General features: G+C 43.5%; 1 protein-coding gene across 4 annotated transcripts in view; it reads left to right on the forward strand.

The window, feature by feature from the left end:
• Positions 1-26,645, forward strand: part of abr (ABR activator of RhoGEF and GTPase) — a 128,439-nt gene that overhangs the window by 30,316 nt on the left and 71,478 nt on the right. For 2 of the 4 annotated variants that reach the window (XM_086225699.1, XM_086225700.1), the window contains exon 2: positions 19,197-19,372. In XM_086225699.1, the coding sequence (XP_086081825.1) occupies positions 19,197-19,372 (176 nt within the window). Of the gene's footprint in view, positions 1-1,060; positions 1,171-19,196; positions 19,373-25,366; positions 25,547-26,645 lie in introns of those variants that run through there. The other 2 variants (XM_086225702.1, XM_086225701.1) reach the window with 2 other exon arrangements.

The raw sequence follows: 26,645 nt of genomic DNA on the forward strand, positions 1-26,645 counted from the left end.
CGATTGAACAGGATGAGTTCTTACCTCGCGCTCCAAAAGTCCAGCTACTTTACAAAGAGTAAGCTTGATAAGTTTGGGTGAAATTGGAGTGTTTTTTTTTTCTTTTACAACTTTCTGGAACATAATGACTTGCAAATGGAGGGAGATAAAGAAGGTTAACTGATTTCACTACCAGTTTCTGCTTTTTGTCTGTTCTCGTCTCTGTATTGCTGCACATGTACGTATTTCATACATCGTCTGCTTTAAAATTTCTTTGAGGAAGTTGCAGTTTTCTCTTTTAATCTTTTTTATAAAAAAAAATTGAGATGTTTGGAAAAAAAAACTTCCACAGGAAGCAGTCACAAGCCAGTTATTAGCTACTCTTTGCTCGCCACCTGGTCAGAGCGTCTTTCACCTTTAGACTCTGCCTTCTCCTTATTGCAGAGGTCTACACATATTCAGTTGACCCCTGATTGTGATACAAATACTAGAAATGTTTAGATGCAGAGAGGGCTTTTGCTAGGCAGCACCCAGGATTAGGAGAGCCTGTGTTCTGCAAAGAAAGGAAAGAATTATGGCAACTGCAACCGAGTTTAGATGCCTTTTTGTGTTTATCGCTAGAATCACCGGTTTTGATCGACTGTTATCTGGCTTTAAGGCCCCTAACAGTAGCATGAGCTTGATTATTCTTTTAATTCCAAATCTTTCTCCATCGTCACGTGGGTGCAACTCTAGAAATCCTTTGTTGTGTGCTTGATGTTAGAGGGTGTGTCATATGTCTGTGTGTGTTTGTGTTCTGCAAGTCTGTGGGGACCTTCGCCATGTCCTGAGGGGATGGAGCTCTGTGTGTGTGTGTGTGTGTGTGTGTGTGTGTGTCTGGTATGTTACTATGGATGGCAGCCATCCTCAAGGGGTCATAATAGTAACCACCAACCCCTTCTCCTTTTGCCATCCATGCCCTGCTCCCCTCAGCCAATCGGTACATAGTAACAACATCGTCCCGGCCAATGGCACGGCCGGCGTGTTTACATGCTCCCGGAAGGCAGCGGCCATGATTAAGCATTCAGGGTAGTCGAGCGGAAGAGAAGAGACGAGGAAAAAAAGAGGGGAGGAGAGAGAGATGAGGCCATTATGAGTTGAGAGGGCTGATGGACGCGCTCCAGCAACAACCAGCCAACCAGGCCGACTCAGGTGAAAACACACACACACACACACACACACACACACACACACACACACACACACACACACAGGTCAGACTGTACATCACCTCAGGTTTCATATCACATTCCTAAATCAACTTCTTACATCTGACTATTTACTTGCATATTTACAGCAAACAGAATCCATTAAACCTGCAGGAACACAGTTTACTCTGGCTGTGTGTGTGTGTGTGTGTGTGTGTGTGTGTGTGTGTGTGTGTGTGTGTGTGTGTGTGTGTGTGTGTGTCATTAAAGATGGATGGCCCCAGTAAGCCTTGGCCTTCTCTTCTCAGTAGGTCATCTATCTGCTGGGGTCAAAAGTACTCACATTTCAACCTAGTTGTTCCTTTGGCAGTGGGAGCGAGAGCAGAAGCAAAGAACCATCCAGGCAGGTAGAAATGGAACAAAGATGTGAAAGAACACTGGAAGGATGGGGACATTTTAATTGTGACATCACTGGCAGCGTCACTGTCCATTTCAGCAAACAATTAACCACAGCCTTCGCCCATTGACCACAATTGATGGTGTGATATCCACAAGACGTGTGTGTGTGTGTGTGTGTGTTCAGTTCTCATACCAGATGGCCTTGTGATCTAGAGTGCCCTCTGTTTATCAGGCATCCTGCTGCAACTCCTGATTCAGTCTTATCTCTCTTCCCGTCACTCTTTCCAATGTCTCGTTCAATAGAAAACTCTTAAAATAAACTTGTAAAAAAACCAAAGCCCACTGAGGTCAGACTCTTTGTCTGTAGAGTCTGCACTTACCAAGGAGTAATGTTAAACAAGAAACTGCTAGTTTTTACAGCTTGCCAGACCTATAACTGTAATTTATTGTCACGTGGATACTTTCCCTCAAGCACATATTTGTCTCCACCTGTGCTCACCACTCTAAGGTTAATGGGAATGGTCATGGTTAGGGTGAGATTTAGTCTCTGTCAGCAAAATTAGGCATCAACTAGATGTGTGCTGTTATTCCAGTTTTGTGTTTCAGTGGAACGGAGCAGGAATGAGTCCCACAATCCCCAAATGAGTTGGTATTGTTGCATATCCGGTTCCCTCATCTCTAGGTGAATGTGATTTTTGAGTAGGTTTTTGGTTAAATGCCTGAAAATGTTAAGATACTGTACTGTTTTGTTCTACATAGAATATATCGGTAAATACCACTCTTATGAATTTGAAAGACTTCAATGTGCCTTCTCAAAAACAGCAATTGCTAACAAATAGTTTAATGGGATTAGAGAGATGGTAATGCAAATTAAATGTCATCACACCAAAACCTGAAGAATCACAAATCTAGTTGCGGCGACCTAAAGTCCCATGTCTGTGGTGTAGTTTGTTTGTAGCACATTGTTAGTTTGGACCTCTAACATTAGAATTTGCTCCCGGTGTTCATTTGGGAAGAAGAGCTTGTTGAACAAACTGTGTGTCAAACATTTGTATGACTTTTATGATTTTTTCCCCCCTCCACCATCCAAATATTTGTCCAACAAGCTCTGTACTGTGAATACGTTGAACTACTGAGGAAGAGTCCTCTCTTTAATTGACCCTCATGAGAGTTGGATGAGAGGTTCTAAGTGCTGTTTTTCCATACAAATTTTTTTGCTTGAAATATGGAAACCGTAGCCGAAGAAATTGTGATTATTTTGAGGATGCAAGTGTGAAGTCGGTCATGATTTTACAGGGAATTATGATTCTTCTGTCATCGAAAACTCTGTAGAGACAAAGGGATTTACTCTTTCTGTTTGTTCAGGGACAATCATTGAAAGACCGTTTGTTTCCTTCAATGATGGGTTGATGACGGATGTGTAGATTCTTCTTAACAAGACCCATCACATTCATGGGCATCTCTTCGATGGTCGTGTTGTCGAGGGTCACAGCGTCCTTCAGGGATCGCCTGCTATTCTTGATCAGTGGTGATAGCTGCTCCCTGGCCAAAAACGACCACTTCGACCAAACTCTCTGTTGGTCGGCAGGTCACAGTTGATGACCAGTGTCACATGTTCCACATTAATCCCTCAAGCCAGAACGTGGGTGGAAATGAGGCCTCTCCTGGAGCCTGAATGGAGCTCCCTCATGGTCAGGTCCCTCTGGCTCTGACTCACCTCTGCATAGAGGGCAGAAACGGTAAACTCCCTGGCCTCCATCTGCTCAGTCGGCCACTCGACTTTTCTGCGAGTGTTGGTGAAGTTTATAGTCTGTGTCATGGTGAATGACTCATTAAGGTCACACAGGGTGTCCAGTGTCCGCTTCTCTTTCTCCAGATTGATTTAAAACTGGTGTAATTCCCTCAAGGGTCAGCTCCTTCTTCTTAACCAGGATCCTAACAAGATCCTGCATGAACTTCTCGATGAGCTCAAGCCCATAATCCGGCGTGGTCACAGACAAGAGTACCACCAGTGGCTTGTTTGGCAAGACTTCAAACAAATCAAGAATTTCTCTATCTGACACCCAGATGATGTCACAAAGTAGAGATGGGATAGTGGATATTAGGACAAGTAAGGATTATTTAATTAGATTTATATTCTCAGAACACCACTTGTATTAATGCAGGACACAGCAGATATGGAAACTATCACTGCTTGCTCTTGTTAAAAGTCATCTGATCTCTCTCTTCCTCCCCCCTCTCCCTTTCTCTCTCTCTCTCACTCGCTCTCTCTCTCTCTCTCTCTCTCACACACACACACACACACACACACACACACACACACACACACACACACACACACACCAGTTTATCCAAAACAAGTCATTAGTTGTACAGCAAATATCATAAAGATGACATGGTACCACTATGTTTCGTCACAATTTGAGCAACCTACGTATGTTTTGTCTCTTGCATGAAATATAAATTGTCATTGGTAAATAAGCTGATTAAAGACTACAAATTCAGTTCATGTGCGTGTTAATTTGCACAGACATCAGGGAAATAGATCAGATCATAAGCGGTCACAGGAAACACATTTTCATGTGTTAAAAGTGTGAACGGGACAAGAAAAGAAGCAAAGCTCAGCTTGGTAATGTCATCAGTCATCTTTATGTGTGGTGCAGCCATGAACCTGTAACTCACTGTTTAAGTACGTTGCAAAGTTTTCCAGATGATTGAATCATCGTCTCGAGCAGCAGAAACCCATCGTGCCTCCTCCTCTCTCGAGGCACGAGTCCATACTGAAGCCGTTTGGGCTTCGGAGGAGAAGCGGAGCGCACTGCTGGCTGGGAAGTAGGATGCTCCTCATTTAGAACACCAGGCAAAGCGGGACATGCCACAGCATGAGGCACAGTCATCATTTTATTTAGATTATTTTGTCTTCATGATTGAGGGAAGCCGAAATCCCAATTGAAATTCAAATAATTGCCCAGATTTCCGCTGGTATCTGTTTGTCTTGTAGCGAAAATCGTGGCAGTTTTCTGAAACCTAGTTGAAGGGCTGGAGCACAACAGGCCAAGGAAGATCAGTTTCACTTACAGTGAAAATGACTCCCCCCCCCCCCCCCCCCCCCCCTCAGCGGCCTTGACGGAGGCATGACTCCATAGTACCCTTCTAGTTTTGTAACTTTTTATCTCTTTGAGAAATGACACCAATTCCCACAGCAGTAACTTGTCAGAGATTTATTAAAGGCACTGTGCAAACCGTAGTCAACACATCTCTCAGCCATTGTTCAAAATGTTCCTGTAAGGAGTTAAATCCAGCAGAAAGTTTGGTGTATTTTGTGTATTTTGTACACACTGCCTGCTTGGATTTTATCTTCCTGCCTCATTCGTTTACAGATAAATTTAGTCTTTGTCACCAACTCACTTTTACTCATACTTTTCGACATCAGCAGTTCCACCTTTCATTCTCAGTAACCTTGATGGTGACATGAGTCAAAATGTCAGCACCGGAGCCCAAGGCGTCCTCCTCTGACTGCAACAGCTAAAGTGTATCAAACTCACTGCTTCTAATCTGCATCCCTTTCTCCTAATTGGGCTAGGGAGTGTAATAAATAGACACTACAATCATTGCTAGGTTTGCCCTGAAGGCCACCGACACATGCTCCCATTGTAATAGCTTCACTCACTGTAGCTCTTTAGTTTCACTGCAAGTCTTTCCATTAGCACATGCCCACAAACTAATGCAGAGGCTACAGCAGCAGCTGAGATGGAGATGCGAACACAGTCAAGCTGCTCCTCAGTACTGTGTGTGTGTGTGTGTGTGTGTGTGTGTGTGTGTGTGTGTGTGTGTGTGTGTGTGTGTGTGTGTGTGTGTGTGTGTGTGTGTGTGTTGGCAGTTATTAGTTCTGTAGTCCAGTTATACTTGCTTGCACATACCAGGAGGGAGGTGCAAGGTGGGATGGAGTCAATGGGAGTAAAACACTGCCAGGCTCTTTGTATGTGTGCTCTTGGGTGTGTGTGCACTTGAATGAGACCTTTTGTGTGTGTGTGTGTGTGTGTGTGTGTGTGTGTGTGTGTGTGTGTGTGTGTGTGTGTGTGTGTGTGTGTGTGTGTGTGTGTGTGTTTGACACAGTGACACAACTCGGGGCCTCACATGTACAACAGTGGTTGTCCTAATCTGTGGAAGCAGTGGGTTGAATCCAGCCAGTCCTAGCCTTGGGGATTTCGGCAGCTAATTACAATGTATAGTGGCTTGCTGCCATGGTAACTTGGGTTTGGGGGGGTAATAGTAATTCATGCATGGAGCTGCATTGCACAGGGGGGTCCTTATCTTGCTGCCTTCAGGCTTGTACACGTAAAGATATGCAGCTGGAGTAGAAGTGTCATTCATTGAGGTATAAAAGAAAAATATTAGAGTTTGTGTGTGTGTGTGCGCGCGCATATATTGTGTGGAATGGATAAGTCACATATCTTCATTAGCCTCATTCCTGTAGTGAATTGCACTAATCTCCTCTGTCTGCTTACATGAGATGTTTCATACCGTGTCTGATGTGCAGCTCTCCTGTCATCATCCATTAATGTGCAAAGCTCTGAAAAACACTCTCCCTTGTGTTCTGTGCCTCCTTTCACCATTCTTTCCCTCTCTAATGTGTGGGAGTCTAGCAGCTTATTGACCTTTAAAGTGTGCTCAGCCTGTTTCCTGCTCTATCGGAGCCGAGGAGCCAACCCATTATCATCTTGATAAGGCTGGATGAGGGAAAAGGGAACAAAGACCTCGGCGTCAACGGATGACTCACAAACCATGTTAGTGTCATTTAGCATGAATGTAGCGGGATGATGTGTTTGCTGAAAGAGTCACTTCTGTCTCTTCCATGCTCTTCGAAGGCAGATCTGTATGAAATGTTTGTCGCTAAGGGAACTTGTCCAAGTGAGGAGGATGGACCTCATCTAATAATCATGTTGCACTGGGTTACACCTCAAGTGCTTCCCAGGTGTTAACTGATCCATTAAGTGCAACCACTACATTTACTCTTGGGGAAATACTGTATGAAAAAGATGTGGCGGTCAGTGTCCTCTGTGTTTGTGGGGCTCAGTATTGAGGGGATCTCACGATTCAATCCACACTGCAGTACTCTACATAACTTGTGCATCGGATTACGTGGATCACTCAACAGACATATTCAACTATTAGATACAAAATTCCCATTCCAGTTTATTTGAACAATATTTGTGAAGTTGCTGGAAGTTACTGAACATACTGAAATATAGCAGCTAATGCACACTTGTGTCATGACACAGTTTTACCACTCTACACTGTGAAACAATATCGATTACAGGGGCTCGGATATTAAAACTGTGTTGTGAGAAAAAAATTATGGCGTATTTCTCTATAAAAATAAGTGGTAAATTCACCTGTCGTGTCATCTTGCTTTCTTCTTATAGTAATGGATACTTTGCAGAAGAGTAATGTTCAAATGCAATACTTGCAAGTTTGATGTTGATCGAAACCAATGAGAGGAAGAATGTCTCAGCCATTTTCCAGGACCCTCGTTGACTCAGTTTCTGAACAGTTTTTGGATTCAACATATGGACAGCGGGGGATACTTGGATCTGTTTCACACTGGAAAAACTCCATTAGAAGTTGAAAGAAGTTGCAAATTTATAGCAAAAGTTCTCTTTAAAGTTAAATTATTAAGAGCACCTGAAACCGCACCTGCCATTTTGGACTGAAATCAAATATTTGAAAACTGACTGTAAGTTGCTTTTTCACAGGGTTTCTTTTTATTTGAAGCATTTGCATGTAGTACAATTAAAGTGATTTCAAGTAGAGCTCTCCATCATATTGCTGTTGATGCTGTCCCCTGGGCCTCATGTCACGTTGCTGCTGGTGAAATACTTTATGTCGATGAGCAGTATAGCGGGCCTCGCCTGCTGTAAAGGCAGGCCTTCATAAAGGTTTTTAATTTCCCCAGTGTTACCTACTGAGTGATGAGCGCCTGACAGAGCCTGGTATGAAAGCCTGCACGCTACACATTGAACAGCACACATCTGTCAGGCCTCTGATGTACTGTCGGGCTACACAAGACCCAGAAGACAAGACGCGGAAGGAGAGACACTACATGAAGCACAGCTCTCGCTTTTTGTTCTCGTTCTCGTTCTCGTTCTCTCTCTCTCTCTGTCTCTGTCTTATTTAGTCTCTGGAGAGGCAGGTCTGTTATGGTTGACCTCTCTTACATCTTTTCATACAGGAGTCACAGAGGAATATCTTCAACCATCCAGAACACACATGTTAAACATACAGTAAAGGTGGTTGAAGAATAAACTGGTACAGACATGTTGAGACCCACATATTTGCTTCTATTAATTACCTCCCCAAAGAAATGTCAAGATTCACAACAGGCATGCTCATAAAAAAAAACTCTACTGTAAAAATTAGTGTGTGTACGCTCACCACTGCAACGATATCTCGTATACTGAGGCAGTTCGCATGGCTGCTTCTTCTCAGTGCCCACACAGTGGTAGCTGGCTGCTGGGCATGATGTAATCCCTCTCCGTCTTTCTAAAATTGCTGAGCAAGGCAGCACACTTCCCTGATTGAATTCTTACAATGCAGCAGCAACTTTTCCTTCCTCTTTCTGCCTTAATTATGAGTTTGCAACTTTGCACAGCCAGTCCAGGCTCCTATAGATGGGTGGGGTAGACCTCATAGATGACATTAAACAAATGATTTGAGAAATGTTGCAACTCAATTCGCATTTGCTCGAGCCTGCAGCGTATTATTCATTCCCACAAAGCACAGGGCCACATTTCTTGAGTCAGTTATTTGTGGCTGTCCATACTGGCTGTGATTCAGTTGAAAGGAATAAGAGGAATGGAATGGAATGAAATGAAGCCGTGTTATCAAACTGCTCATGTTATATTAATGTCTTTGCTTTTCGGATTTAGACAAACTAATTTAGACACAAACAAATCCACACGGTTGAGACCGAACTGTGTCTGTTTTAAGTTTGTCGACGGGTTGTACTTTTCACATCATTCATGCAACTGAATAATGGAATGCATTCGAACAGTGACAGAACTTAAACGGTCACGTCAGTGCTGACTCGGTTCTCCTGAGGTCCATTCATCATAGTACTGCACCACATTCACACTCGGCTGCCACTGTTGATCTAGTCTTATGTATCCATTGCACTGTGTCAGCACAGGAGAGCTGTCTGGATCAACCCGTTATTTTATTCCACAATTGTCATGGGCGGCCCGATGAGTAAATGTAGTATTGGTGCCCTTAATTTGGTGCAGCGCCATGCCTGATTAAGGAAACCTGTTTACTTATTCATTGTATATCTTCAATGATTCACCAAAAGAACCAGGCAGGCCTGCCTTATGGATCGGTCTAGAACCTCATTAAAATCGGTCTCTGTCAGCTCGTAGGTTTGCTCCTAGCTACGGTAGCTAACTCAGAGATTGTCGTGCGCAGAGGACTGCAAACCTAACAGCTGCCTGTACCCAAACAGAATTCTGATACACAGCTGTTGCTGCCACTACATCATGGAAAACGGTTCACTCCGACATAGGCAAAAAGAAGGGGAAGGTCTGAGCATGCAAGTGTTGTAGCAGAGGACGACCGTTCCTGAATACGAACACAATCTCCCTGACTTGTGTTTCCACTTTGCAGAAAGCTAAGCAGGAAATATAAATTGCTAGCGATGTATTCTTCAATATAACGAGTCAGAGGACTGCTTTTGTCTTGCTTTTGGTGGTATGTTCATATATGCTTGCGTATTGCTTCAGAGTTTGTGTGATTGATTCATCTGTCAGTACACATAGCCCAGTGGATATGTTGGCTGTTTGATGTATGTCTTTGCAGTTTTCTTTAGTCCCACTCACAAATCACATCACTTTCATGTCACCACACACACACACACACACACACACACACACACACACACACACACACACACACACACACTCTGATGGTGAGTCTGCTCCTGTGTTTAGTCCTGGTGGCGGCTAGTGTTGCCGCTCTCCTTTACAGAAGCCTTGGGCAACATTGTGCGTTTATATACGTGTGAAGATTAATTGTGATCATTAGAATTAGGACTAGCACTCTTCTGGTGCAACTAAAGCCCTGTTCAGCCCTGTACACGCCCTGCTATTCACACCACACTTAATCGGGCTGCTGTTCACACTACAAGATTTGTCGGCGGATGGGAGTGTTCAGACTGCACAATTTTCCCCGTCAGTAGGCGTGGCCGGCTACCCAGCTGGCCAGGAAACTCTTGAACGCAGCGCATGCCCCTTTCATTGTAAACATGGATGCGGGGCAGAACACAGCCCTCCAGGTCGTTTGTTCGCTACTATGTAGCGAAAAAAACAAACAAAAAAAAAGAAGAAGAGTGTGGATGAAGGAATGGCTTGACAAACGCGGACAGCATAAAGGCAGGGGTGCTCACGCCAATGCTCGACCAAGCCATCCAGATCCTCCTGTGTCCACAGATATCGCGAACCCTTTGTAGAATCCATGCCTCTCGTTGTTTTTGTTGTTGTTGTTCGCTACGTATGGTTCCCCCCGCTGCTGGAGCTCTTTTCGTGTGGGCTCGTGGAACCTCCCATGTCTGCTTTCACTGGCTGCAGCTCCATTTACATCCTGGATATCTAGTAGTGCTAGATGTCCACTTTTTGTCGCCGACTTCGCATGCAACCTCCCAGTCCATTGTCTTCGAGCTGTTCACACCTCATTACTTTTGTCGCGGCGGTCGTTCGTGCCTCACCCCAATTTGCAGAAGGGAAGTCGCCTACAGTACGTCGCCGACGCCTAAAATCATGTAGTCTGAACTGGGCTTAAGGAACACATGAGTGAAGGATCTAGACCAGCAGCTTCTCATTTTTAACCTATGCTGACCACCACTGGTCCAAACCACACGTCAGCCTTTGACTAAGGGGGCCCAAACCTGTAGCCTTGGAGGACCAAATCTCAGACTAAATGGTGGGTTGTGGGCCAAAAACAAACATGTATTGTGTTGCTTAAATGCTTAAATGTACTGCTGTCTCTGCTGCCTCTTAATTGATTTCTTCTACTTCACTTGTCCTGCACATTGTCACTCATCTGGGATCCTTCAAATTGAAAGAACATATATATATATATATATATATATATATATATATATATATATATATACACACATATATATATACACACATATATATACGTGTATATACACATATATATACGTATATATATATACACATATATATACGTGTATATACACATATATGTATATATATATACATATATACACATATATACATACATATATATACATATATATATATATATATATATATATATATATATACATGTATGTATGTATATGTATAAATAAAATACAAAGTGACTATAACTGATGACCTCCTTATTTATAGTTTTGTGTCAGTATGCCTGTATAGGATTGTTATTATGTCATTTGACCCCAGAGACAGTCAACTACGTAGCCAAGCTAGCCTAATATTGTTGTTTTACATAACTACAATGAAACCAGATACATGGAAACAGTCTGTCCTGAGTCACATATTAGTTTCTGACCCTTGGAAAGAAAGGAAAACTCTTCAACGCCCCAAAACTACTGTATTCTCAACCATATCTTGAACTAAATCCTATTCATTTAGGCTGTTGTGCAAGATGTCTTTCTGATAACTTATATTCTTTCACCCCTCACTTTGAAAACTTCAGGATTAATTAATTCTGCTATTGATCTTTTTATTCTTCTTCTTATTATTATTGGCAATCAGGCCTCACTTTGGGCTGCTCAGATCTGTTCCACTACAACAGGACTCACATTTTCAGGTAAAACATTCCTTCGTTTGATATTAATAACTGAAGATGAACAACTCAGTCGTTTTTAGCCAGGCTCCCGATGTGCTGGATGCAAATCAACATTTCATATCTTCTGCTGCCACGCAAACACAAGTATAACCCAGCCTTCCAAGCTCAGTCTCACTCAGTCACCTTCTCTCAGCATCCCACCCCTCCTGCCTTCCATCATGGTTTACTGCATTAGAGGCAGAGAGAGCAGCAACTGCTGTAGATCTCAGGAACTAACACTCTTTTAACTAATTTCTCTCTATTTCCTCTCTTTTGTGAGCTGATAAGCAACATAAATGTTGTCATCACTTCAAGGAGGAAATGAGTGATAGTGAGCTGTAACACACAAATACTTTGGATCATGGGGATATTCTTCTTCCTCTGTGGCAGGTTCACAGTCAGGCTGTGCTCTGCTGTATTATCACTGCAGAGGTTTACAGTGAAGTCGAAGGGGTGGGCAGAAAGTGTTCTCTCTGTAGAGCCATCAGGAAATTTATGACTCAGGCTATTCAGTTTGAAAAACTGCTGTGATTATAAATAGTGCAGTCCTGTCGTCACTGGACAGGACTGAACATCTTATTGGCAAGCAGGAAGCATTCACATTAACCTGGCTGCTTGTCGAGGCGGCCTTTGTCCTTGTCAGAGAATTTATTGTGAGTGACAGTTGGATTTAGAACTGTTTGTCATGAGAGGTTAACAGCATGAGTAATGTGAGGGGACGTTAGACCGAGGACATTGGGTGGGTGGATGTCAGAACCCGTCAGCCATTAAGAACCTCTGGGGACAACATCCAAAATGTTGGGCCGTCTGTTGCAGCCAGGGGAAATCCAGGCTGAGATGTCATTAGACGTAAGAATAATGTTGGAGTGCAGCAGCAGCACTAGCGGGGAAGCTAAAGTCAACCAAGACAACAACTTCTCAAACAATCTCATGAGTTAGCTAAAGATGGACGCTGCTATGTTTGGTTCTGATATTATGGTGGTTCAGCTGTGACCAGGTGAACATTTTCCTTGATGTGGGAGATTTGACAGCTGGCGGCTGAGAAGTGTTGCACTCACATATGCAAGTCTAATAATTTCGGATAAACAGTGTCGAAAAAAATTGAAAAGAATTATTCAACATGCGCGGGGGCAGCATGGCTTGGAGGTGGCGTGGCTGTCTAGCAACTGAAGGGTCGCTGGTTCTTTCCTCACTTCCCCGGTGACCATGTCGAAGTCACCATACAAACTTAAATTAATGTAACAAACTTAAAGCATTTGCGCAGTACTTAGAATTGCATTGTTTTTGCATTGTCATATTTGCACTGACTGATTTGGTGTTTATGATTCCATTTGTCATCATTCCACTATGAGGAGAATATTTGCAGTATTTTTGTCTGCTGAGACTCATTGCATTCAGCTGAAAGCGCTGTGAGATTGTTCTTCCCCGACATGTGGAAGCGGTCGCTCTGAATCTGCTCTGGTATTTTTTTCTAGATTTAAAATTTTGGCTTTTACACCCTGTCACATCGAGTTATTTAGTTGCCGAAGTGAGCAATCCTACAACTGGAGATTAGATTGCTTTGTGTGTGTGTGTGTGTGTGTGTGTGTGTGTGTGTGTGTGTGTGTGTGTGTTTGAATGCGTGCGTGCGCTCTGTTGGAAAGGTTTTCTGGTGCAATCTTCACTGATTCAAACCTTCAGCACACACCAGAGCCTGTATCTGTGTTTACAGCGACAGTCATAGTGTCTGTGTTTCCTCATTGGCTGAAATCATTTCCCTGAATTAGTCCAGAAAGACAGAACAACATCACATAACGTAACATGTTATCGTTCAGACCAACCATCCAACACCCATGATCCTTTACTTATACTGTACACTTAATATATTTTTATTTCAGATGTGTCTCAAGTTTCATAGCCTGACTTTTTACTTTATTTAGGAGTAATGAAACATCAGTTTTAAAAAAAAAAGAAGTCAAACCTCCTAATCAAAATATATGTATTTCAGTAAATGAAGCTTTTCATATACTGTGTTTAGCACTTGTAAAACATACAGCTGAAAAATGCTCGGACACACTGGATCAATTACAGTTTAGGACAAAAATAGAGTGAGCAGCGAATATACAACACAAGAACATGGAAAAATAGACAAATACCAGAAAGTCTCATGTGACAGGGAAGGAGAAGTATAAAAAGAATGAGTTTTTAAAGCAATTGATATTTGCATAAAAATGTTACTGAGTAGCCTCAGATGCTGGTACAGTTCCTTCCATTGCTGCTTTTTAAATGGGTCAGATGGTATTTCGTCACAGTCAGGAGAGTTTATATAAATGGTTTGCTTGTTCACATTTAAAAGGGAAGTTGGTTTGAGTGTTTTCGGGTTTGTCAGTTAAACCACAAGCTAAAATATGTCTTCTGTGATAAGTTGTGTTATTACTGGTTATTAGTGACTACAGCAGAAAGGTAACCTGAGCAGCATGGCCGTTCCAAGAAGAGGTGCAAGTATGTACATATGATATGATTGGTCTTTGGCTGCTTTCAAACATTTTTAATCTGAGTGGCCGGTTGTTCTTCTTTCTGCCAGCATGTGCATAGCCTCCATCTTTCCTCACAGTTCTGTGTTCTCCACTGGTTTGGCTGTCAGTGCAGCTAATGCTTTACCAAGAACCATCTGATCCAGTCCCGTGTTTGAGGACCAGTGAAGGTATATTATCTGGAGGTGCCGGTGAGTCCCTCAGCTGTGTTTATGTGTGTGCAGCGGCGAACCTGGCAGTCGTTGTGACTGTAAAGGCCAACTTTGTAAGCATTTGTACGTTCACTCAGTGTGGGGCCTTCTTTTTCCCCCACAAACCTTTAAAACTAGAAGCACAAGGAGTTTTTAACCCCTGGCACTTTCAAATTTGATGGGGATCAGGTTGACCCACTGGGAGAACGTCAACATTTAATTTCATTTTTTGTGGCCACCAAGTTTTGCTCTGACTACATCGCCCCAAAATTTAGTCAAATCTTCCTTGGCCTTTTCTCCACCGTGCATAATCCTGCTGATTGCAAAACACTGGTGGAGGTAATTGCTGACCTCATGTATCACAGTGCAACTCTCCACTTGTCTGAATATAACAGATGTCCAGTAAAAAGCCAGCGAGGGTCTAGTTTATCCTCGCTGCTGGGGATCGTACTAGAGGTTTCTATGGTAGCAGTAGCGAACCTGGCTGCCTCAGGGCTACTTGTAAATGGTCTCAGGTTTCCATAGACTTTTCCCTGTGTCTGGGAGATGATGCATGTTTCCTGTTTTAATGGTCCGTGTTCAATTACATGTAAAAAATGAGTGATGTGGTTGCTTCCTCATTGGCTGAACGCCAGATGGAGAAATGGTTATTCTGGGAAATCTACAACTACATATTCAAATCGTCACACAAAGACTTTGTGTCAGGTCATGTCAGCTGCATATTAGCTTGTCACAACATTCCAACTCTTTGTAAATGAGAATAATCACAACCCACACCTGGTTTCACTTTTATCAGCACACAGTGGAGCCATAATGTAGTTTGTGGTTAAATTATTGTTGATTTTATTTGGTTCCCGATTACATTACATTGATTTTTATGACAGTGTTGGCCACAACTGCAACATGGCGGTCTTTCAAGGTCAGCTGGGAAGTGACTTGACCGTACGATATAACGTATGTTCTAGCTTCCACTGCTCTTTTTACATGTGGGCTTGTTGCTTCCTCCTATGATGTGGTGGTGTTCCTTCATTTGAATGGATGGTTTATAAGAACGGAAGTACTCAGCTGAAGAGTCAACGGCCCGAAACTACCTCACATATCATTGTACTTGTGGTACAGTTGAAATATGAGTCAGAAACATGGAACCAGAACCAGAGAGACTTGAGGAGTGATATCATCGACGCCCAACAGCCTCGGTGAAAGGTGTTTTGATTCCACCCACCAATGCACTCATGGCTTTCTTCTTTTAGGCTATGTGTGTCATTCGTTCTCTCCTCTCCAGCAACGGTAAGTCATGTGTGTGTGTGTGTGTGTGTGTGTGTGTGTGTGTGTGTGTGTGTATCCTGACGGACTGATGTAGGTCCTCCAATGTGACATACTAAACTGAGATTATTGATTTCTCACTAGAAACCTTCCTCCTGGATATCAATCCTTGTACTTGGCATAATCTTCCATATCCTGTTGAGCCTGTCCATTCACAACCCTGCGAGTGCCTGTACGCGTGTGTATGTTGGACGTTTCCTCCTATGAACATTAATAACTAGGTTGGGACTGATGAAATCTCACCACTGAATTATTCCCGCTCGGTGGGCTACCAGCACAGCATTGATTTTTCTGTGAGTAAGAGTATAGTAGCTGACTTAGGCAACCTACATTTTAGCCTGTCAGAGAGTGTACAGATAAACATGTGCAGCAGTAGACTTTTGTTATGTTTTTTTTCCCCCTTTTTGTATTCACACCATTAGTCAGAGTAGTCAAATGGCATGAGCTGGATGGAAGTAGGTATATGCCATTTTTACATGTTAGCCACTACTGTATCACCATCCTTTTAAAAAGAGTGGTCGCTCTGATTTGTTAGCTCGTCCTCAACCAATCAAAGAAGACTCGGGTCACTACCTGCCCTGGAGTAAAAGCTGAAAAGGTTTAAAACCTAAAATTGTTCCCTGTTTTCTCAAAAGGGGTAGCCTCCAACCATCATAGGAACTACAGCAAAGTTCCTCTGGTCTGAAAGAATCTATTGTGATATGAAAAAAACTGCTGTACATCCATCATGCTTTCATTTTTTGCATGATGACAATTTGTCATGTGGTTTGTGGTAATAAAACAAGTCAGAGTTCTCCTTCTTTAACCTGACTGACCTGATTTTTTTAAAATTAAGACTCTTGGTTCCTCTTCAATATTTAAGCCATATTCAATAATCTACTAACAGTAGTTATTTAGAATCACGGCTAATCTAGAGTCTAAATTCAAATATCGCGACTATCATACAGTGAAACCTGTGACCAAGATGGAAATGCTGAGTTGTTGTTTGTGCGTGCTGTCTGAGACATGAGTTGCTAAGCGTCCGAATCGTACCACGCACGGCTCCAAACTCACTGAATACACAACCTTAATTTCTGTCTCCTCCATCGTCTTGCACATTGTGCTTGCGTCTGTATTGCATTAGTACAGCTATTCAGACCTAATAAGGAGAATTAATGAGCACTCACACCCCAAATTGCACTCATTCAAGGCTTGTGCCACCACAAAGTGACTCACATTAACAGTTTAACACATATTGCAAACACAGCTGACATTCGGCGAGCAGATGCCTGAGAGCTCGCAGCACACAGCTTGTGCACGTGTGCAGTTCATTAGGCCTGCTCCAACTCTCTTCTCCATGATTGGCTGGCTCCCTGCACTGCACTATATTTCTGAATGATATGTGATGCCTATTGATGTTTCTGTAAATAGAAATGAATCATGGCCTACATATGTGTTTAAAAAGGGAACAGACTTCATTGCTCATCCAGACCTGAGTGTGTGGTAAAGTGTGTCAAGTCAGGCTTTTCTCTGCTATTCATCTATCTATTTTTTCTTTAACCCGTTTATCCTGTTCAACACAGAAGCTGGAGACTATCCCAGCATGCTCTTGGTGTAAAGTCAGATATGGTACCAGTCTTTCATAGCACTGGTTTGTATCAATTATGTTCCAGTATTACTGTGCACCCCTATTAGAGATAGAAGCACATTTAAGCTTATTAACCTGGCCTGCATTTCTGTAAACTCCATGCGGAAACCAGGTGTGTCCCAGTGCCCTGAATTCTTTCTTTTCTGCTCAACATCAGTCTTGATGTGGGGACAATTTGTGGATGTAAAGTGCTGTTTTTACAACAGCAGACAACCAGAAATCTCCCACAGAGACAAAGTTATCATTTAGGAGGCCATAAGGTGGAGGGAAGAAACAGGGAGATAGAACAGATGGAGGAGAGAGGGATAAAAAACAAATACTCGCATGTCTGACAAGCAGACATTTTCAAGGCATAATCACAGCACAGTTGGTGTTGGACAAATGACCCCACTGCAGTTTTGTAACCCGTGTGGTCTCTTATTCCTGTCATCTTGCATGTTTCTGTAAATGCTTCACTAAGCCAGCAAAGACTCTAATGTACCGTTTGTCAGCTATTTGCCCAACAGCTACAAATCAACCATATGGTATATTCAACCAACAGATGGCGGGAATGTTTTTTTCCTTTTGAATGACAGGTGGGGTTCCAGTGACTTAGTGGGTTATGGTGTGACAGACGGCAGTGTCCCCCTGAACACTCAAGGCACCCATCAACATTAGCGTGATGGTGTGTGATGGCCCAGTGGGGATTGACCCCTGCTTTCATTTTCCAATTAGTTTTTGCTTGTGACTCACAATGGTTGGCTGGTATCCACACACACACACACACACACACACACACACACACACACACCTTGCTTGTACTTGCAGTTGTAGTGAAGTGACACACATAGTTCTGCTTTAAAGTGGGCGTGTGACCTTAGCGCAGGTCACTAGCAGCCTCATCTACACTCCTCCTACATCAAGTGTTTCTCACACACTTGGTTCTTTCACTCCAATTCATTTTGTATGGGTTGAAAAAAAAAAATCCCTTTGGCTTTTGGCCATTGCTACATGATGGTGAGAACTTCATGGTTCGTCTACAAAGACGCCATCCTTGTGGCTCCCTCTTATAATTGTACATATTCACTTTGCAGTTAACCATCACTTGACATGGGGGAGTTCATCTGCATGTTTTTACAACAAGCTGTCGTGTCCATTGACAGTACGTCTCTCCACTCTTTGAACACATCAGATTTCGAAGGTGTCAACTCATGTTTGTCTCAGTGTCTGATTTGCGCTCCCCCACCAGACCTGTCACGAGTAGTCAAGGCTACCATGTTGGTGCTGTCACTGGACCTTGATACTGGTGCTAAGTGTGCAGTTATGCAGCTGGGAAAGAATCCCACTTCCCAGGAAAGTTGACTGCAACAAACAAGCGACATGGTCACAACCTAAAAAAAACCCTGCCTATTTCTGCTAAAGTGACCAACAATCTCATCGCCCATAAATGAAATGAAGGTGAGGAAGTCAGGGTGATCGAATGATTTCTGTCGGTTACACTACTGACAGTTACATCAGGTTCCAAGTGGTTAATAAAACAGAAGCTGCATGAACTGTGAAGCACTGTACAACCTGAAGTAACAATGGAGTGTTTTATTTAGGCTCAGTACATTTCTTCGCTTTCACCACAAATGTTGCCATTTTCAAACCTTCTTCCCTGAGCTCTCACAAACACACCTGGTGGGATAGCCTAGTGTTTAATGTGCTCTCCCATCATGGAGGTGGAAACTTTCCCACTTCACTCTTGTTAATGAACGCATCATAAGCCACAATGAAGAAAGTAGGGATAACAACACCTTAGAAAACCAGAGTAAATTTGGAACACACTCTTTGTTACGCTTGCCCAGTGCATGTTTATTCCTTCTCTAGGTTACATTCACCTGAAAGGAATTTTGAGTTATAGTAACGCTTGATGTCTTCTGGAACGCAATCATTGTTTTCGGATTTTTCTCTTCAGTGTAATTACAATTGTCAAAGTTGTCAAGCTTACAACATGCTTAACGTTGTTTTCCACATCTCATTTGAAGTTGGTAACATTTAACTGCAAGATATTCCCATAATTCAGTGAACTAAGGGAAGTAGTGGGATGTCCAAATATGTGTCCTACCTCGTCTTCTCTGTCTGACTGTCTCTGCGTCTCTCTGTCTGCCAGACTTTAACTACAACACAGATGGCTATGAGGGGGACGGCGCGGAGGATGGAAAGTCTCAGGATGGCTCAGAGACGCTGCCCTATATAGATGAGTCCCCAACCATGTCTCCCCAGCTGTGTGCGCCTCAAGGACCCGATGGAGTCTCCCCCACACCACCAGAGGGCCTCCTGCCTGGGGTAACACACGCACACACACACTCCTTTCTTGAACTTGAACGAACTGCTTCATACTGACAGACAATGTAGCAGATGGGACAGAAGGGATGTGTAACATAAATCAAAGGCTGCAAATTCCAGGTTGTGATTCCACACCAGCTGACTGATGGCGCGGCTCCATCCAGCTGCAGGCACCTTTCTAGTCTACCTAGTCAAGATCCTGAAGAAACTAACTTGGTTGTTAGGTTAGTACAGTATAAGCGTACTTACTGTATTTACCTTTATCAGCTTTATTGTCGTCGTTGGTTCTCCTGTTCCTGAAATGGTCTGGAGGAACGTTTGTGATTCTGTAAGCTTATTTGACTCACAAAAACACATCGTGAGTTTTAGAATTAGGTTGGAAATTTAAAGCTGAAAAGTTATGGAATTATTTAGAACTCGCAAAATTACCAGTGGATTCTCAAGTCCTAATTTTGCTAACATCCTGTTCAGAGTGGGACACATTCAGAGCTGCTGTGTGATCAGCTTGTGTTTCTCCTTCTTTCCACTTCAGGCTCTTACTGCAGTGACAGTCTTTGCTTTTCGGGGCTGCTGATTGTTTCTTCCTGAATTTAGACACCGGATCTTGACTCTCTGTAATTGTTAGCAATTAGCCACAATAGCTGGCCTGACCGCAGCAGACTGCAGGTGCTGCGTTCAGAGCAGCAGGAAATGACCACTGCCTCAGATGGGTTCTGACGCCACCACCAGCACCCTAATCTGCTAAAACTGTGTAGAAGGAGACCGACCGCATTTGAGGAATTTTTCCCCCACCCCATTTGGAGTCTTTTTTTTAAAAAAACGGTGTGTCAGTTAGTTTTTTGCAAAAATCATGTGTCAGCCAGGGTTTTTCTGCTGTGGATTCACTTTATATCTGTATGTGTATTTTGTTGTTGTTGTTGTTTTGTTCTGTATGTAGTCTTTTTGTCCACTGCACAGATAAACAAATGCTGGATCTACTCAGTTCCGTTCTGTTCCAAATCTATACACATCATATTTTAGCTAATTTTTTTCTGAGGGTAATCCCACCTGACACCAAGATTTTACGGCTCATGACAAAACTGTCATGAAACATTTTGGTGTGGATATTTTAGTTTATGTTTTGTCTTTGTATGTGCTCATCCACTCCTTCACATCAGTGGGTCAGAACTCTGTAGTCTGTGACTGTGTGACCATTGCTGTGTGGCTGCCTTTACATCCTTGGGGAGGCTCAGCAGCAGGAGTCATATTGACCATGACCTAGACTAACCCCACACACAGAGAGTGAGACGGAGTCCAGCAGGCTCTCATGTCACATGATACAGCAGCGTAGACACACAGCATCAAAAAATCTGAATGAAAACCTCTATTGCTGTTTATATGAAGTGAAGAAATCACAAGCCGGCTTGATTTATCTTTACCTGCACAGCCTCAATCCACTGAATGACTCTTATCATCTTCCTCAATCTCCCAGTTGATCTGAAACCTTCATCCTTTATTGTCTCTCTAAATATACATCAACACCTCTAACATGTAATTGTAGTCATTGATGAAAGCATACTGCTCTGTCAGTGTCTGGTTATGAGCACATGTAAATGAAAGCATGTCTCCATCTAGTGGCAAGATGTGGTAAAAACAGACAAAACAGGCCTTGTTCACATGGTTCAAACTGAAAAGAGGAGTTTAAGATCTGGTGCACACATGGCGCTATGCAGATCATTTCTTCACCAACACAAGGATTTATAAATAAATGCATTGCAGTTGTTTTTGTCATCTGGATCCAGGAAACACTCAGTTGATCTTGAAGATGAAATAAAATGGCAGGAAAGAAAGACTGTTCAGGCATATTGACCACATTTAATCTTGTGAATGGTTAAAAGCATAATAAGTGAGGCTTCACATGATGGCCCATTATCTAGATAGTACAGTGTAAGATACCATGACAACTGGCAGATGGGAATTCATTCTAAACTATAATCTGACAAGGCGCATCAAATAGTAACATGTATGTTTGAACTGTACTTGGTCCCTTTCACATAAAGTTTAGTAAAAACCCCTCCTTCACTATAATAACGCAGCCAGTCATACTCATGTCACTGGTGAAGTGACATCATGTTCATGAACAGCCCCATCAACATCATCTTTAGCTCCAGTCAAGGAAAATATGTATGGAAGTGTTTAGACTTTTTGACTCAAAACTCACAACTATCAAATAGGAAATAACCTTCACCCTACATGGGCAAAGAGAGAGCAAGACAGAAAGAGAGATGATTGGTTCCACTGGTATATTTGTCTTAACCACTCCGACCTTTGGACATTTCTTGACCTTTACACTTCAGAAGCTCACTGAGTCAAAGCAGGTCAAAGAGGTTTTATTTGTGGGAGCAGGAGAGTTTGATGCTGAGAGAGGTGAAGAAGTCAAATCAGATGCCGCCCTCACCTCACTGCCCCGTTAGTCTTTCTCTCTGTTGAGTTTGCAGAGTTTTAGTTTTTAATCATCAGCTGACAGGAGACAGCCAACACTGACACCTCCATGCTATGTCACATACCCTCACTACATGTAGTTGTAAGTAAATGTGCGCGTAAGAGAGTTCACTTTGAGCTGAGTGGTGTGCAGTATGTCTTACATTGCCTAGGAATAGAAACAATACGAACTATGATGACATCACTAATAGCCTCAATGATTGAATATAAATGGATCATTTAATTATCTGCATGATTGTGAATGTAGCAGCTGTTGACAACTAAGCAGTGATTTGTAGCAGCTTGTAAGTTGTTGTAGAATTGATGTTACCAGTGTGAATGTTCTAACAGGTGTGTGTGTGTGTGTGTGTGTATTGTCACAGCCCTGCTCTGAGACTGTGCATGGATGGAAGACAGACAAGGTTTTCAAATGCAAAAATAGATTTATTTACAGAATTATTCAAACTGAGGAAAATGTGGAAGTCAGTAGTCAGTGGTGCGTGCATATGTGGAAAGAAATTGCGAAAAAGAAACAGCAGCGGCAGCAGCAACCATTCCCTGCTCTGACCAGGTCAGCGAAAAAAAGTAACTGGCAGGAGGGGAGCTTTTAACACCGGCCCAGGTGCGGCTCAATCGGGGTTAACGAGCCCTCCGCCCTGGTTCCTGCAAAAGAAAGAAACAACAACGGGGACAGGAGCAGAGGGGTCACTACTCTGTGTGTGTGTGTGTGTGTGTGTGTGTGTGTGTGTGTGTGTGTGTGTGTGTGTGTGTGTGTGTGTGTGTGTGTGTGTGTGTGTGTGTGTCCATACTCCAGAAAACCTTAGCTACATGCAAGCTCATAATCATAGGAGACTTCAATACCAGAGTGGGAATGGAGCACCTGGTATAGGACAAAGTTTTTGGCCGGCACGGAGTGGGGAAGCTGAACAACAACAGGCTTCGTCTCTTCTCCTTCTGTGCTGAACAACACCTGGGCATAACGAACACCATCGTCCAGATGAAGAACAGGTTCAAAACCACCTGGCAGCACCCCTGTTCTAAACACTGGCATCTTCTGGATTATGTTTGTCCGCCAAAGAGATAGATAGGATGACCTTACCACCTGGGTCATGCGTGGAGCAAAGTGCTGGACTGATTCTCTCATGGTCAGATCCAAGCTCTCCGTGAATATCCGTGGACTAAGGACAGCGCCAAACCCAAAACTGAACTCTGCAGCACTGAACACTCCCACTGCTATAGACCACCTCCGACCGCTTCTTGCCGAAAACCTTGACAAGATCCCAGAGGATTCAGCTGACTGGCCAGCTCTGTCCCAAGCTAGCCATGGTGCCGCCTCTGAAGCGCTTGGTCAGACAAAAAAGCGTCATCAGAACAGGTTTGATTGTAACTCGGCTGAGTTTCAGTGACTTCTTAAGGCCAAACATGATGCCCACAAAGCTGTCCTGCCCTGTCCTGTCCTGGCTCCTCCACCCTGAAAGCCACCTTTGCTGCAGCCAGAACAGCAACTCAGCACACTCTCCTGACTATGGAGGCAGCCTGGTGCGTGCAGAATGTGAAGGATATTCAAAAAAAGGCAGACTCCATATGGACCTTTTTAAAGGTAGTCTCTTCAACATCCACCGGCTCCAGGCACACACAAAGACACACCATGTCAGATCTGTGAGCTTCAGTACGCTGTGCCATCATAGCTCATAGTCAAGAATCAGTGCAGCTTTCCCTCAATGTCAAATCCTGCCTATAGCAATTGGTCTCCAAGTCAGTACCCAAAAAACCGAGGTCATGAGTCAACCAACCTCCCAACATCCTCCGCCTCGCTTCTTTCCTATAAAGGGCACTCCACTTAAAACAGTGGACCTCTTCACCTACCTTGGTTCTGCTCTGTTCTCATGCTGCTCCCTTGACATGGAAATACAGACCCACGTCAGGAAGTAAAGCCTCAACATCCTTTGGAAGCCTACGTGGCAGGGTTTTTGAAAATCATAACCTGAAGGTCAGCACGAAGGTTGCCATTTACAACGCAATATGTCTCTCCATGCTGCTCTATGGAGCAGAATCCTGGACGCCATACGGCCAGCATATCACCAACTTGGAGGCCTTCCACATCCGGTGCTTACAAATGATACTCGGCCTGTCCTGGGTAGATCGAGTCCCCCATACAGAAATCCTCAACACCACCAACTCAATGAGTATGGAAGGAGCTGTGGCCAAGAAACACCTTCGCTGGTTAGGGGACACAATTCGTACCAGACCTGACCACCGCCTGCCCCGTCAAGTCCTCTACGGTCAACCGAGAGGAGCAAAGTGGGCTGCCGGAGGCCAAATGAAACACTTCTCAGACTGCAACAGGGACCTTTTAAAGCGAGCGAGCATCAACCCAATGCAACTTGAAACTCTGGCACTTGACAGATCAGCCTGGCAAGCCCCCTGCACCAATGCAGTTTCTCATATACAAAAACCAACCTAGACATATACATATGAAAATATATATGTAGACATACATATAGGCCATGCATGTATGTAATATATATGTGTGTGTGTGTGTGTGTATGTATGTATATATATATATATATATATTTATAATTTACACGTATGTGTTCATATATGTATCTAAATGTCCAATTATTTGCTTTGTTTCATCAAAAAAGAATCATTCAATGGAAAAATAGTGATGGATTTCTTGAATAGATGTGTTTCCTGCTCGTCAGGAACGCAACTACAAGGGCATTCATATTTATTTTCTGCGCTCTCCTTCAGGACTGATAAACAATGTAGGCCAGGAGGTGGGTGGCCTGGAGAACACAACCTAGATTAGCCAACATAAATTAGCTGTAAATGAGAGAGAGACAGAGAGAGAGAGCAGTCAAAAGTGGGCGTCACTTCCTGTAAATGGTCAAGGGGACAGGTTTAGAGCCATTCGAATATTTATTCACAAGTACATATGCTAACATACTTCTGCCCTGCCTATGGAGGGTTATTGATTTTCTTGGTGCACACATACACGCATCTTTCTTAACACTCTTTTCTCTCTGAAGCATGTGTTCTGCTCCTCTGATTCGCTGTTACTCCAGTGAACTATGTGCCCTGTAATTAGAATCAGCCACACTAGCACCACATTAGCTGCTCCCTCCTCAACATCCAAGGCTCTCAGCAGATCAATAAAGAGACAATGACCGGTGAGAGTGTGTTAGAGAGAAGGAGGAAGACACGTACTGTAACCACTCGATGTGTGTTTGCACGATGAGGATGATGAGGAAGTAGCTTTTGCCTGAAGACATAGAAAAAGCAAACAGAGGGAAGCAGCCATTGAGGAAGTGGCTGAATAGGGTTTGTTGTGAGGGGAGGGGTTGATGTAGAAGGAGGGCTGGACCTCATCGACCATAGTGGCACACACACATACACACATAGAGCTCACACACATACACCAGGAAGCCCAGCAGAGGAAGGGGGTGGGTTTATGTAGGCGGGGTCGTCTCTCTTTCTCTCTTGGTGTCCAGACGACTTGCTCGGAGGGAAAACACTAATGTGTCCAGGCAGGCCCTGAAGAAGGGAATAGCAGGCAGAAAGAGGAGAGGCGAAAGAAGGAATTACAGAATCATGGAGGAGGAAGAGGAGGAAGTGCTGTGCTACTTGGACAGGGTGCTGGAGGAGGAAGAGGTTTTTGACTATGGAGATGGGGAGCTGGAACCCATCACTCCGGTACATAGACAGTTCAAGGTGAGGCAGCGGCTGGACAGCTGGATGCAGGAATGGACGCACACACGCGTACACAAACACGTATGCAACTCTTAACACCCTTTCTAGACTTGAAAGCTCAGCTATATATAGCTGAGTGGAAAGTCTTACTGGTGTCTTGGCCTGATGGGGCGTCACTACATGCTGCAACGTGTGTCTATGAGCCATCTGTACTGCTGGTGTGTTTGTGTTGTGTGTGTGTGTGTGTGTGTGTGTGTGTGTGTGTGTGTGTGTGTGTGTGTGTGTGTGTGTGTGTGTGCGTGTGTGAGAGAGAACGAGAGAGAGAGAGAGACGGACAGCCATCAATGTCTCAATGCGGCCTCATGAGGCTGCTACTCAAGAGCACATGTCTCCTCACTACAGCTTTTTTAAGAAGGCTGTTTTTAATCCCTACCTCTGTCTGTTGGGATTTTTGTGTGCATGTGCTTGTCAGTGTGTGTACATGCACTTGTGTGCTATCCTTCCAGTAAATACAAAGCCGGGCTGCCTCCACTGCTCCAGGTCACTCTTGAGGTCTCTAACTGACAGAGGGGGACAGTAGTAAAGTGTGGAACTCAGAAGGGTCCGTAGAGGGAGTAGGTCTCCGTGGAAAAATCCTTCACTGCTCATGTATTTCTCATCTTGTCTTCTCGCCACACAGTAGCTCTTTGTACAGCAGTGGGAAAATATTCAAATGGTTGGGGAAAAAAAAACTTAGTTCTCCCTCCACCTTTCCTTCAGTGCCATGTTTGTCACTGCAGCAGTAAACCTCACACGTCACTGACACAGATGGGTCAAGGATGTGAGATGTCATTCCAGTCATAACACCGGGGCCTTTATAGAAAATATGTGATGAGAGCAAACATACATTGCTGCTCAAGAGAAGCTGTTTGTTCATAAGAATGTTTGTTTTTGAAGGAATTCCAGCATCATGAGACGCAAGGTTGAAGGCTTCATTACTTATTACAAGTTATAGCAGCAACAATATTGAATAATAGACGTTTTGGAGTGTTGAATGACATCGCTCTGCGGGGTAACCATTGGAGACGCCAGCTAGACTCAACCTGAGTTTTTATGATTTTGCTGTAACTGCACTGCTGTC

Source organism: Aulostomus chinensis, chromosome 15, assembly GCF_037954235.1.
Source record: "Aulostomus chinensis isolate RoL2024-O1b breed Wild chromosome 15, RoL_Achi_v1.0, whole genome shotgun sequence".
Classification (NCBI taxonomy): domain Eukaryota; kingdom Metazoa; phylum Chordata; class Actinopteri; order Syngnathiformes; family Aulostomidae; genus Aulostomus; species Aulostomus chinensis.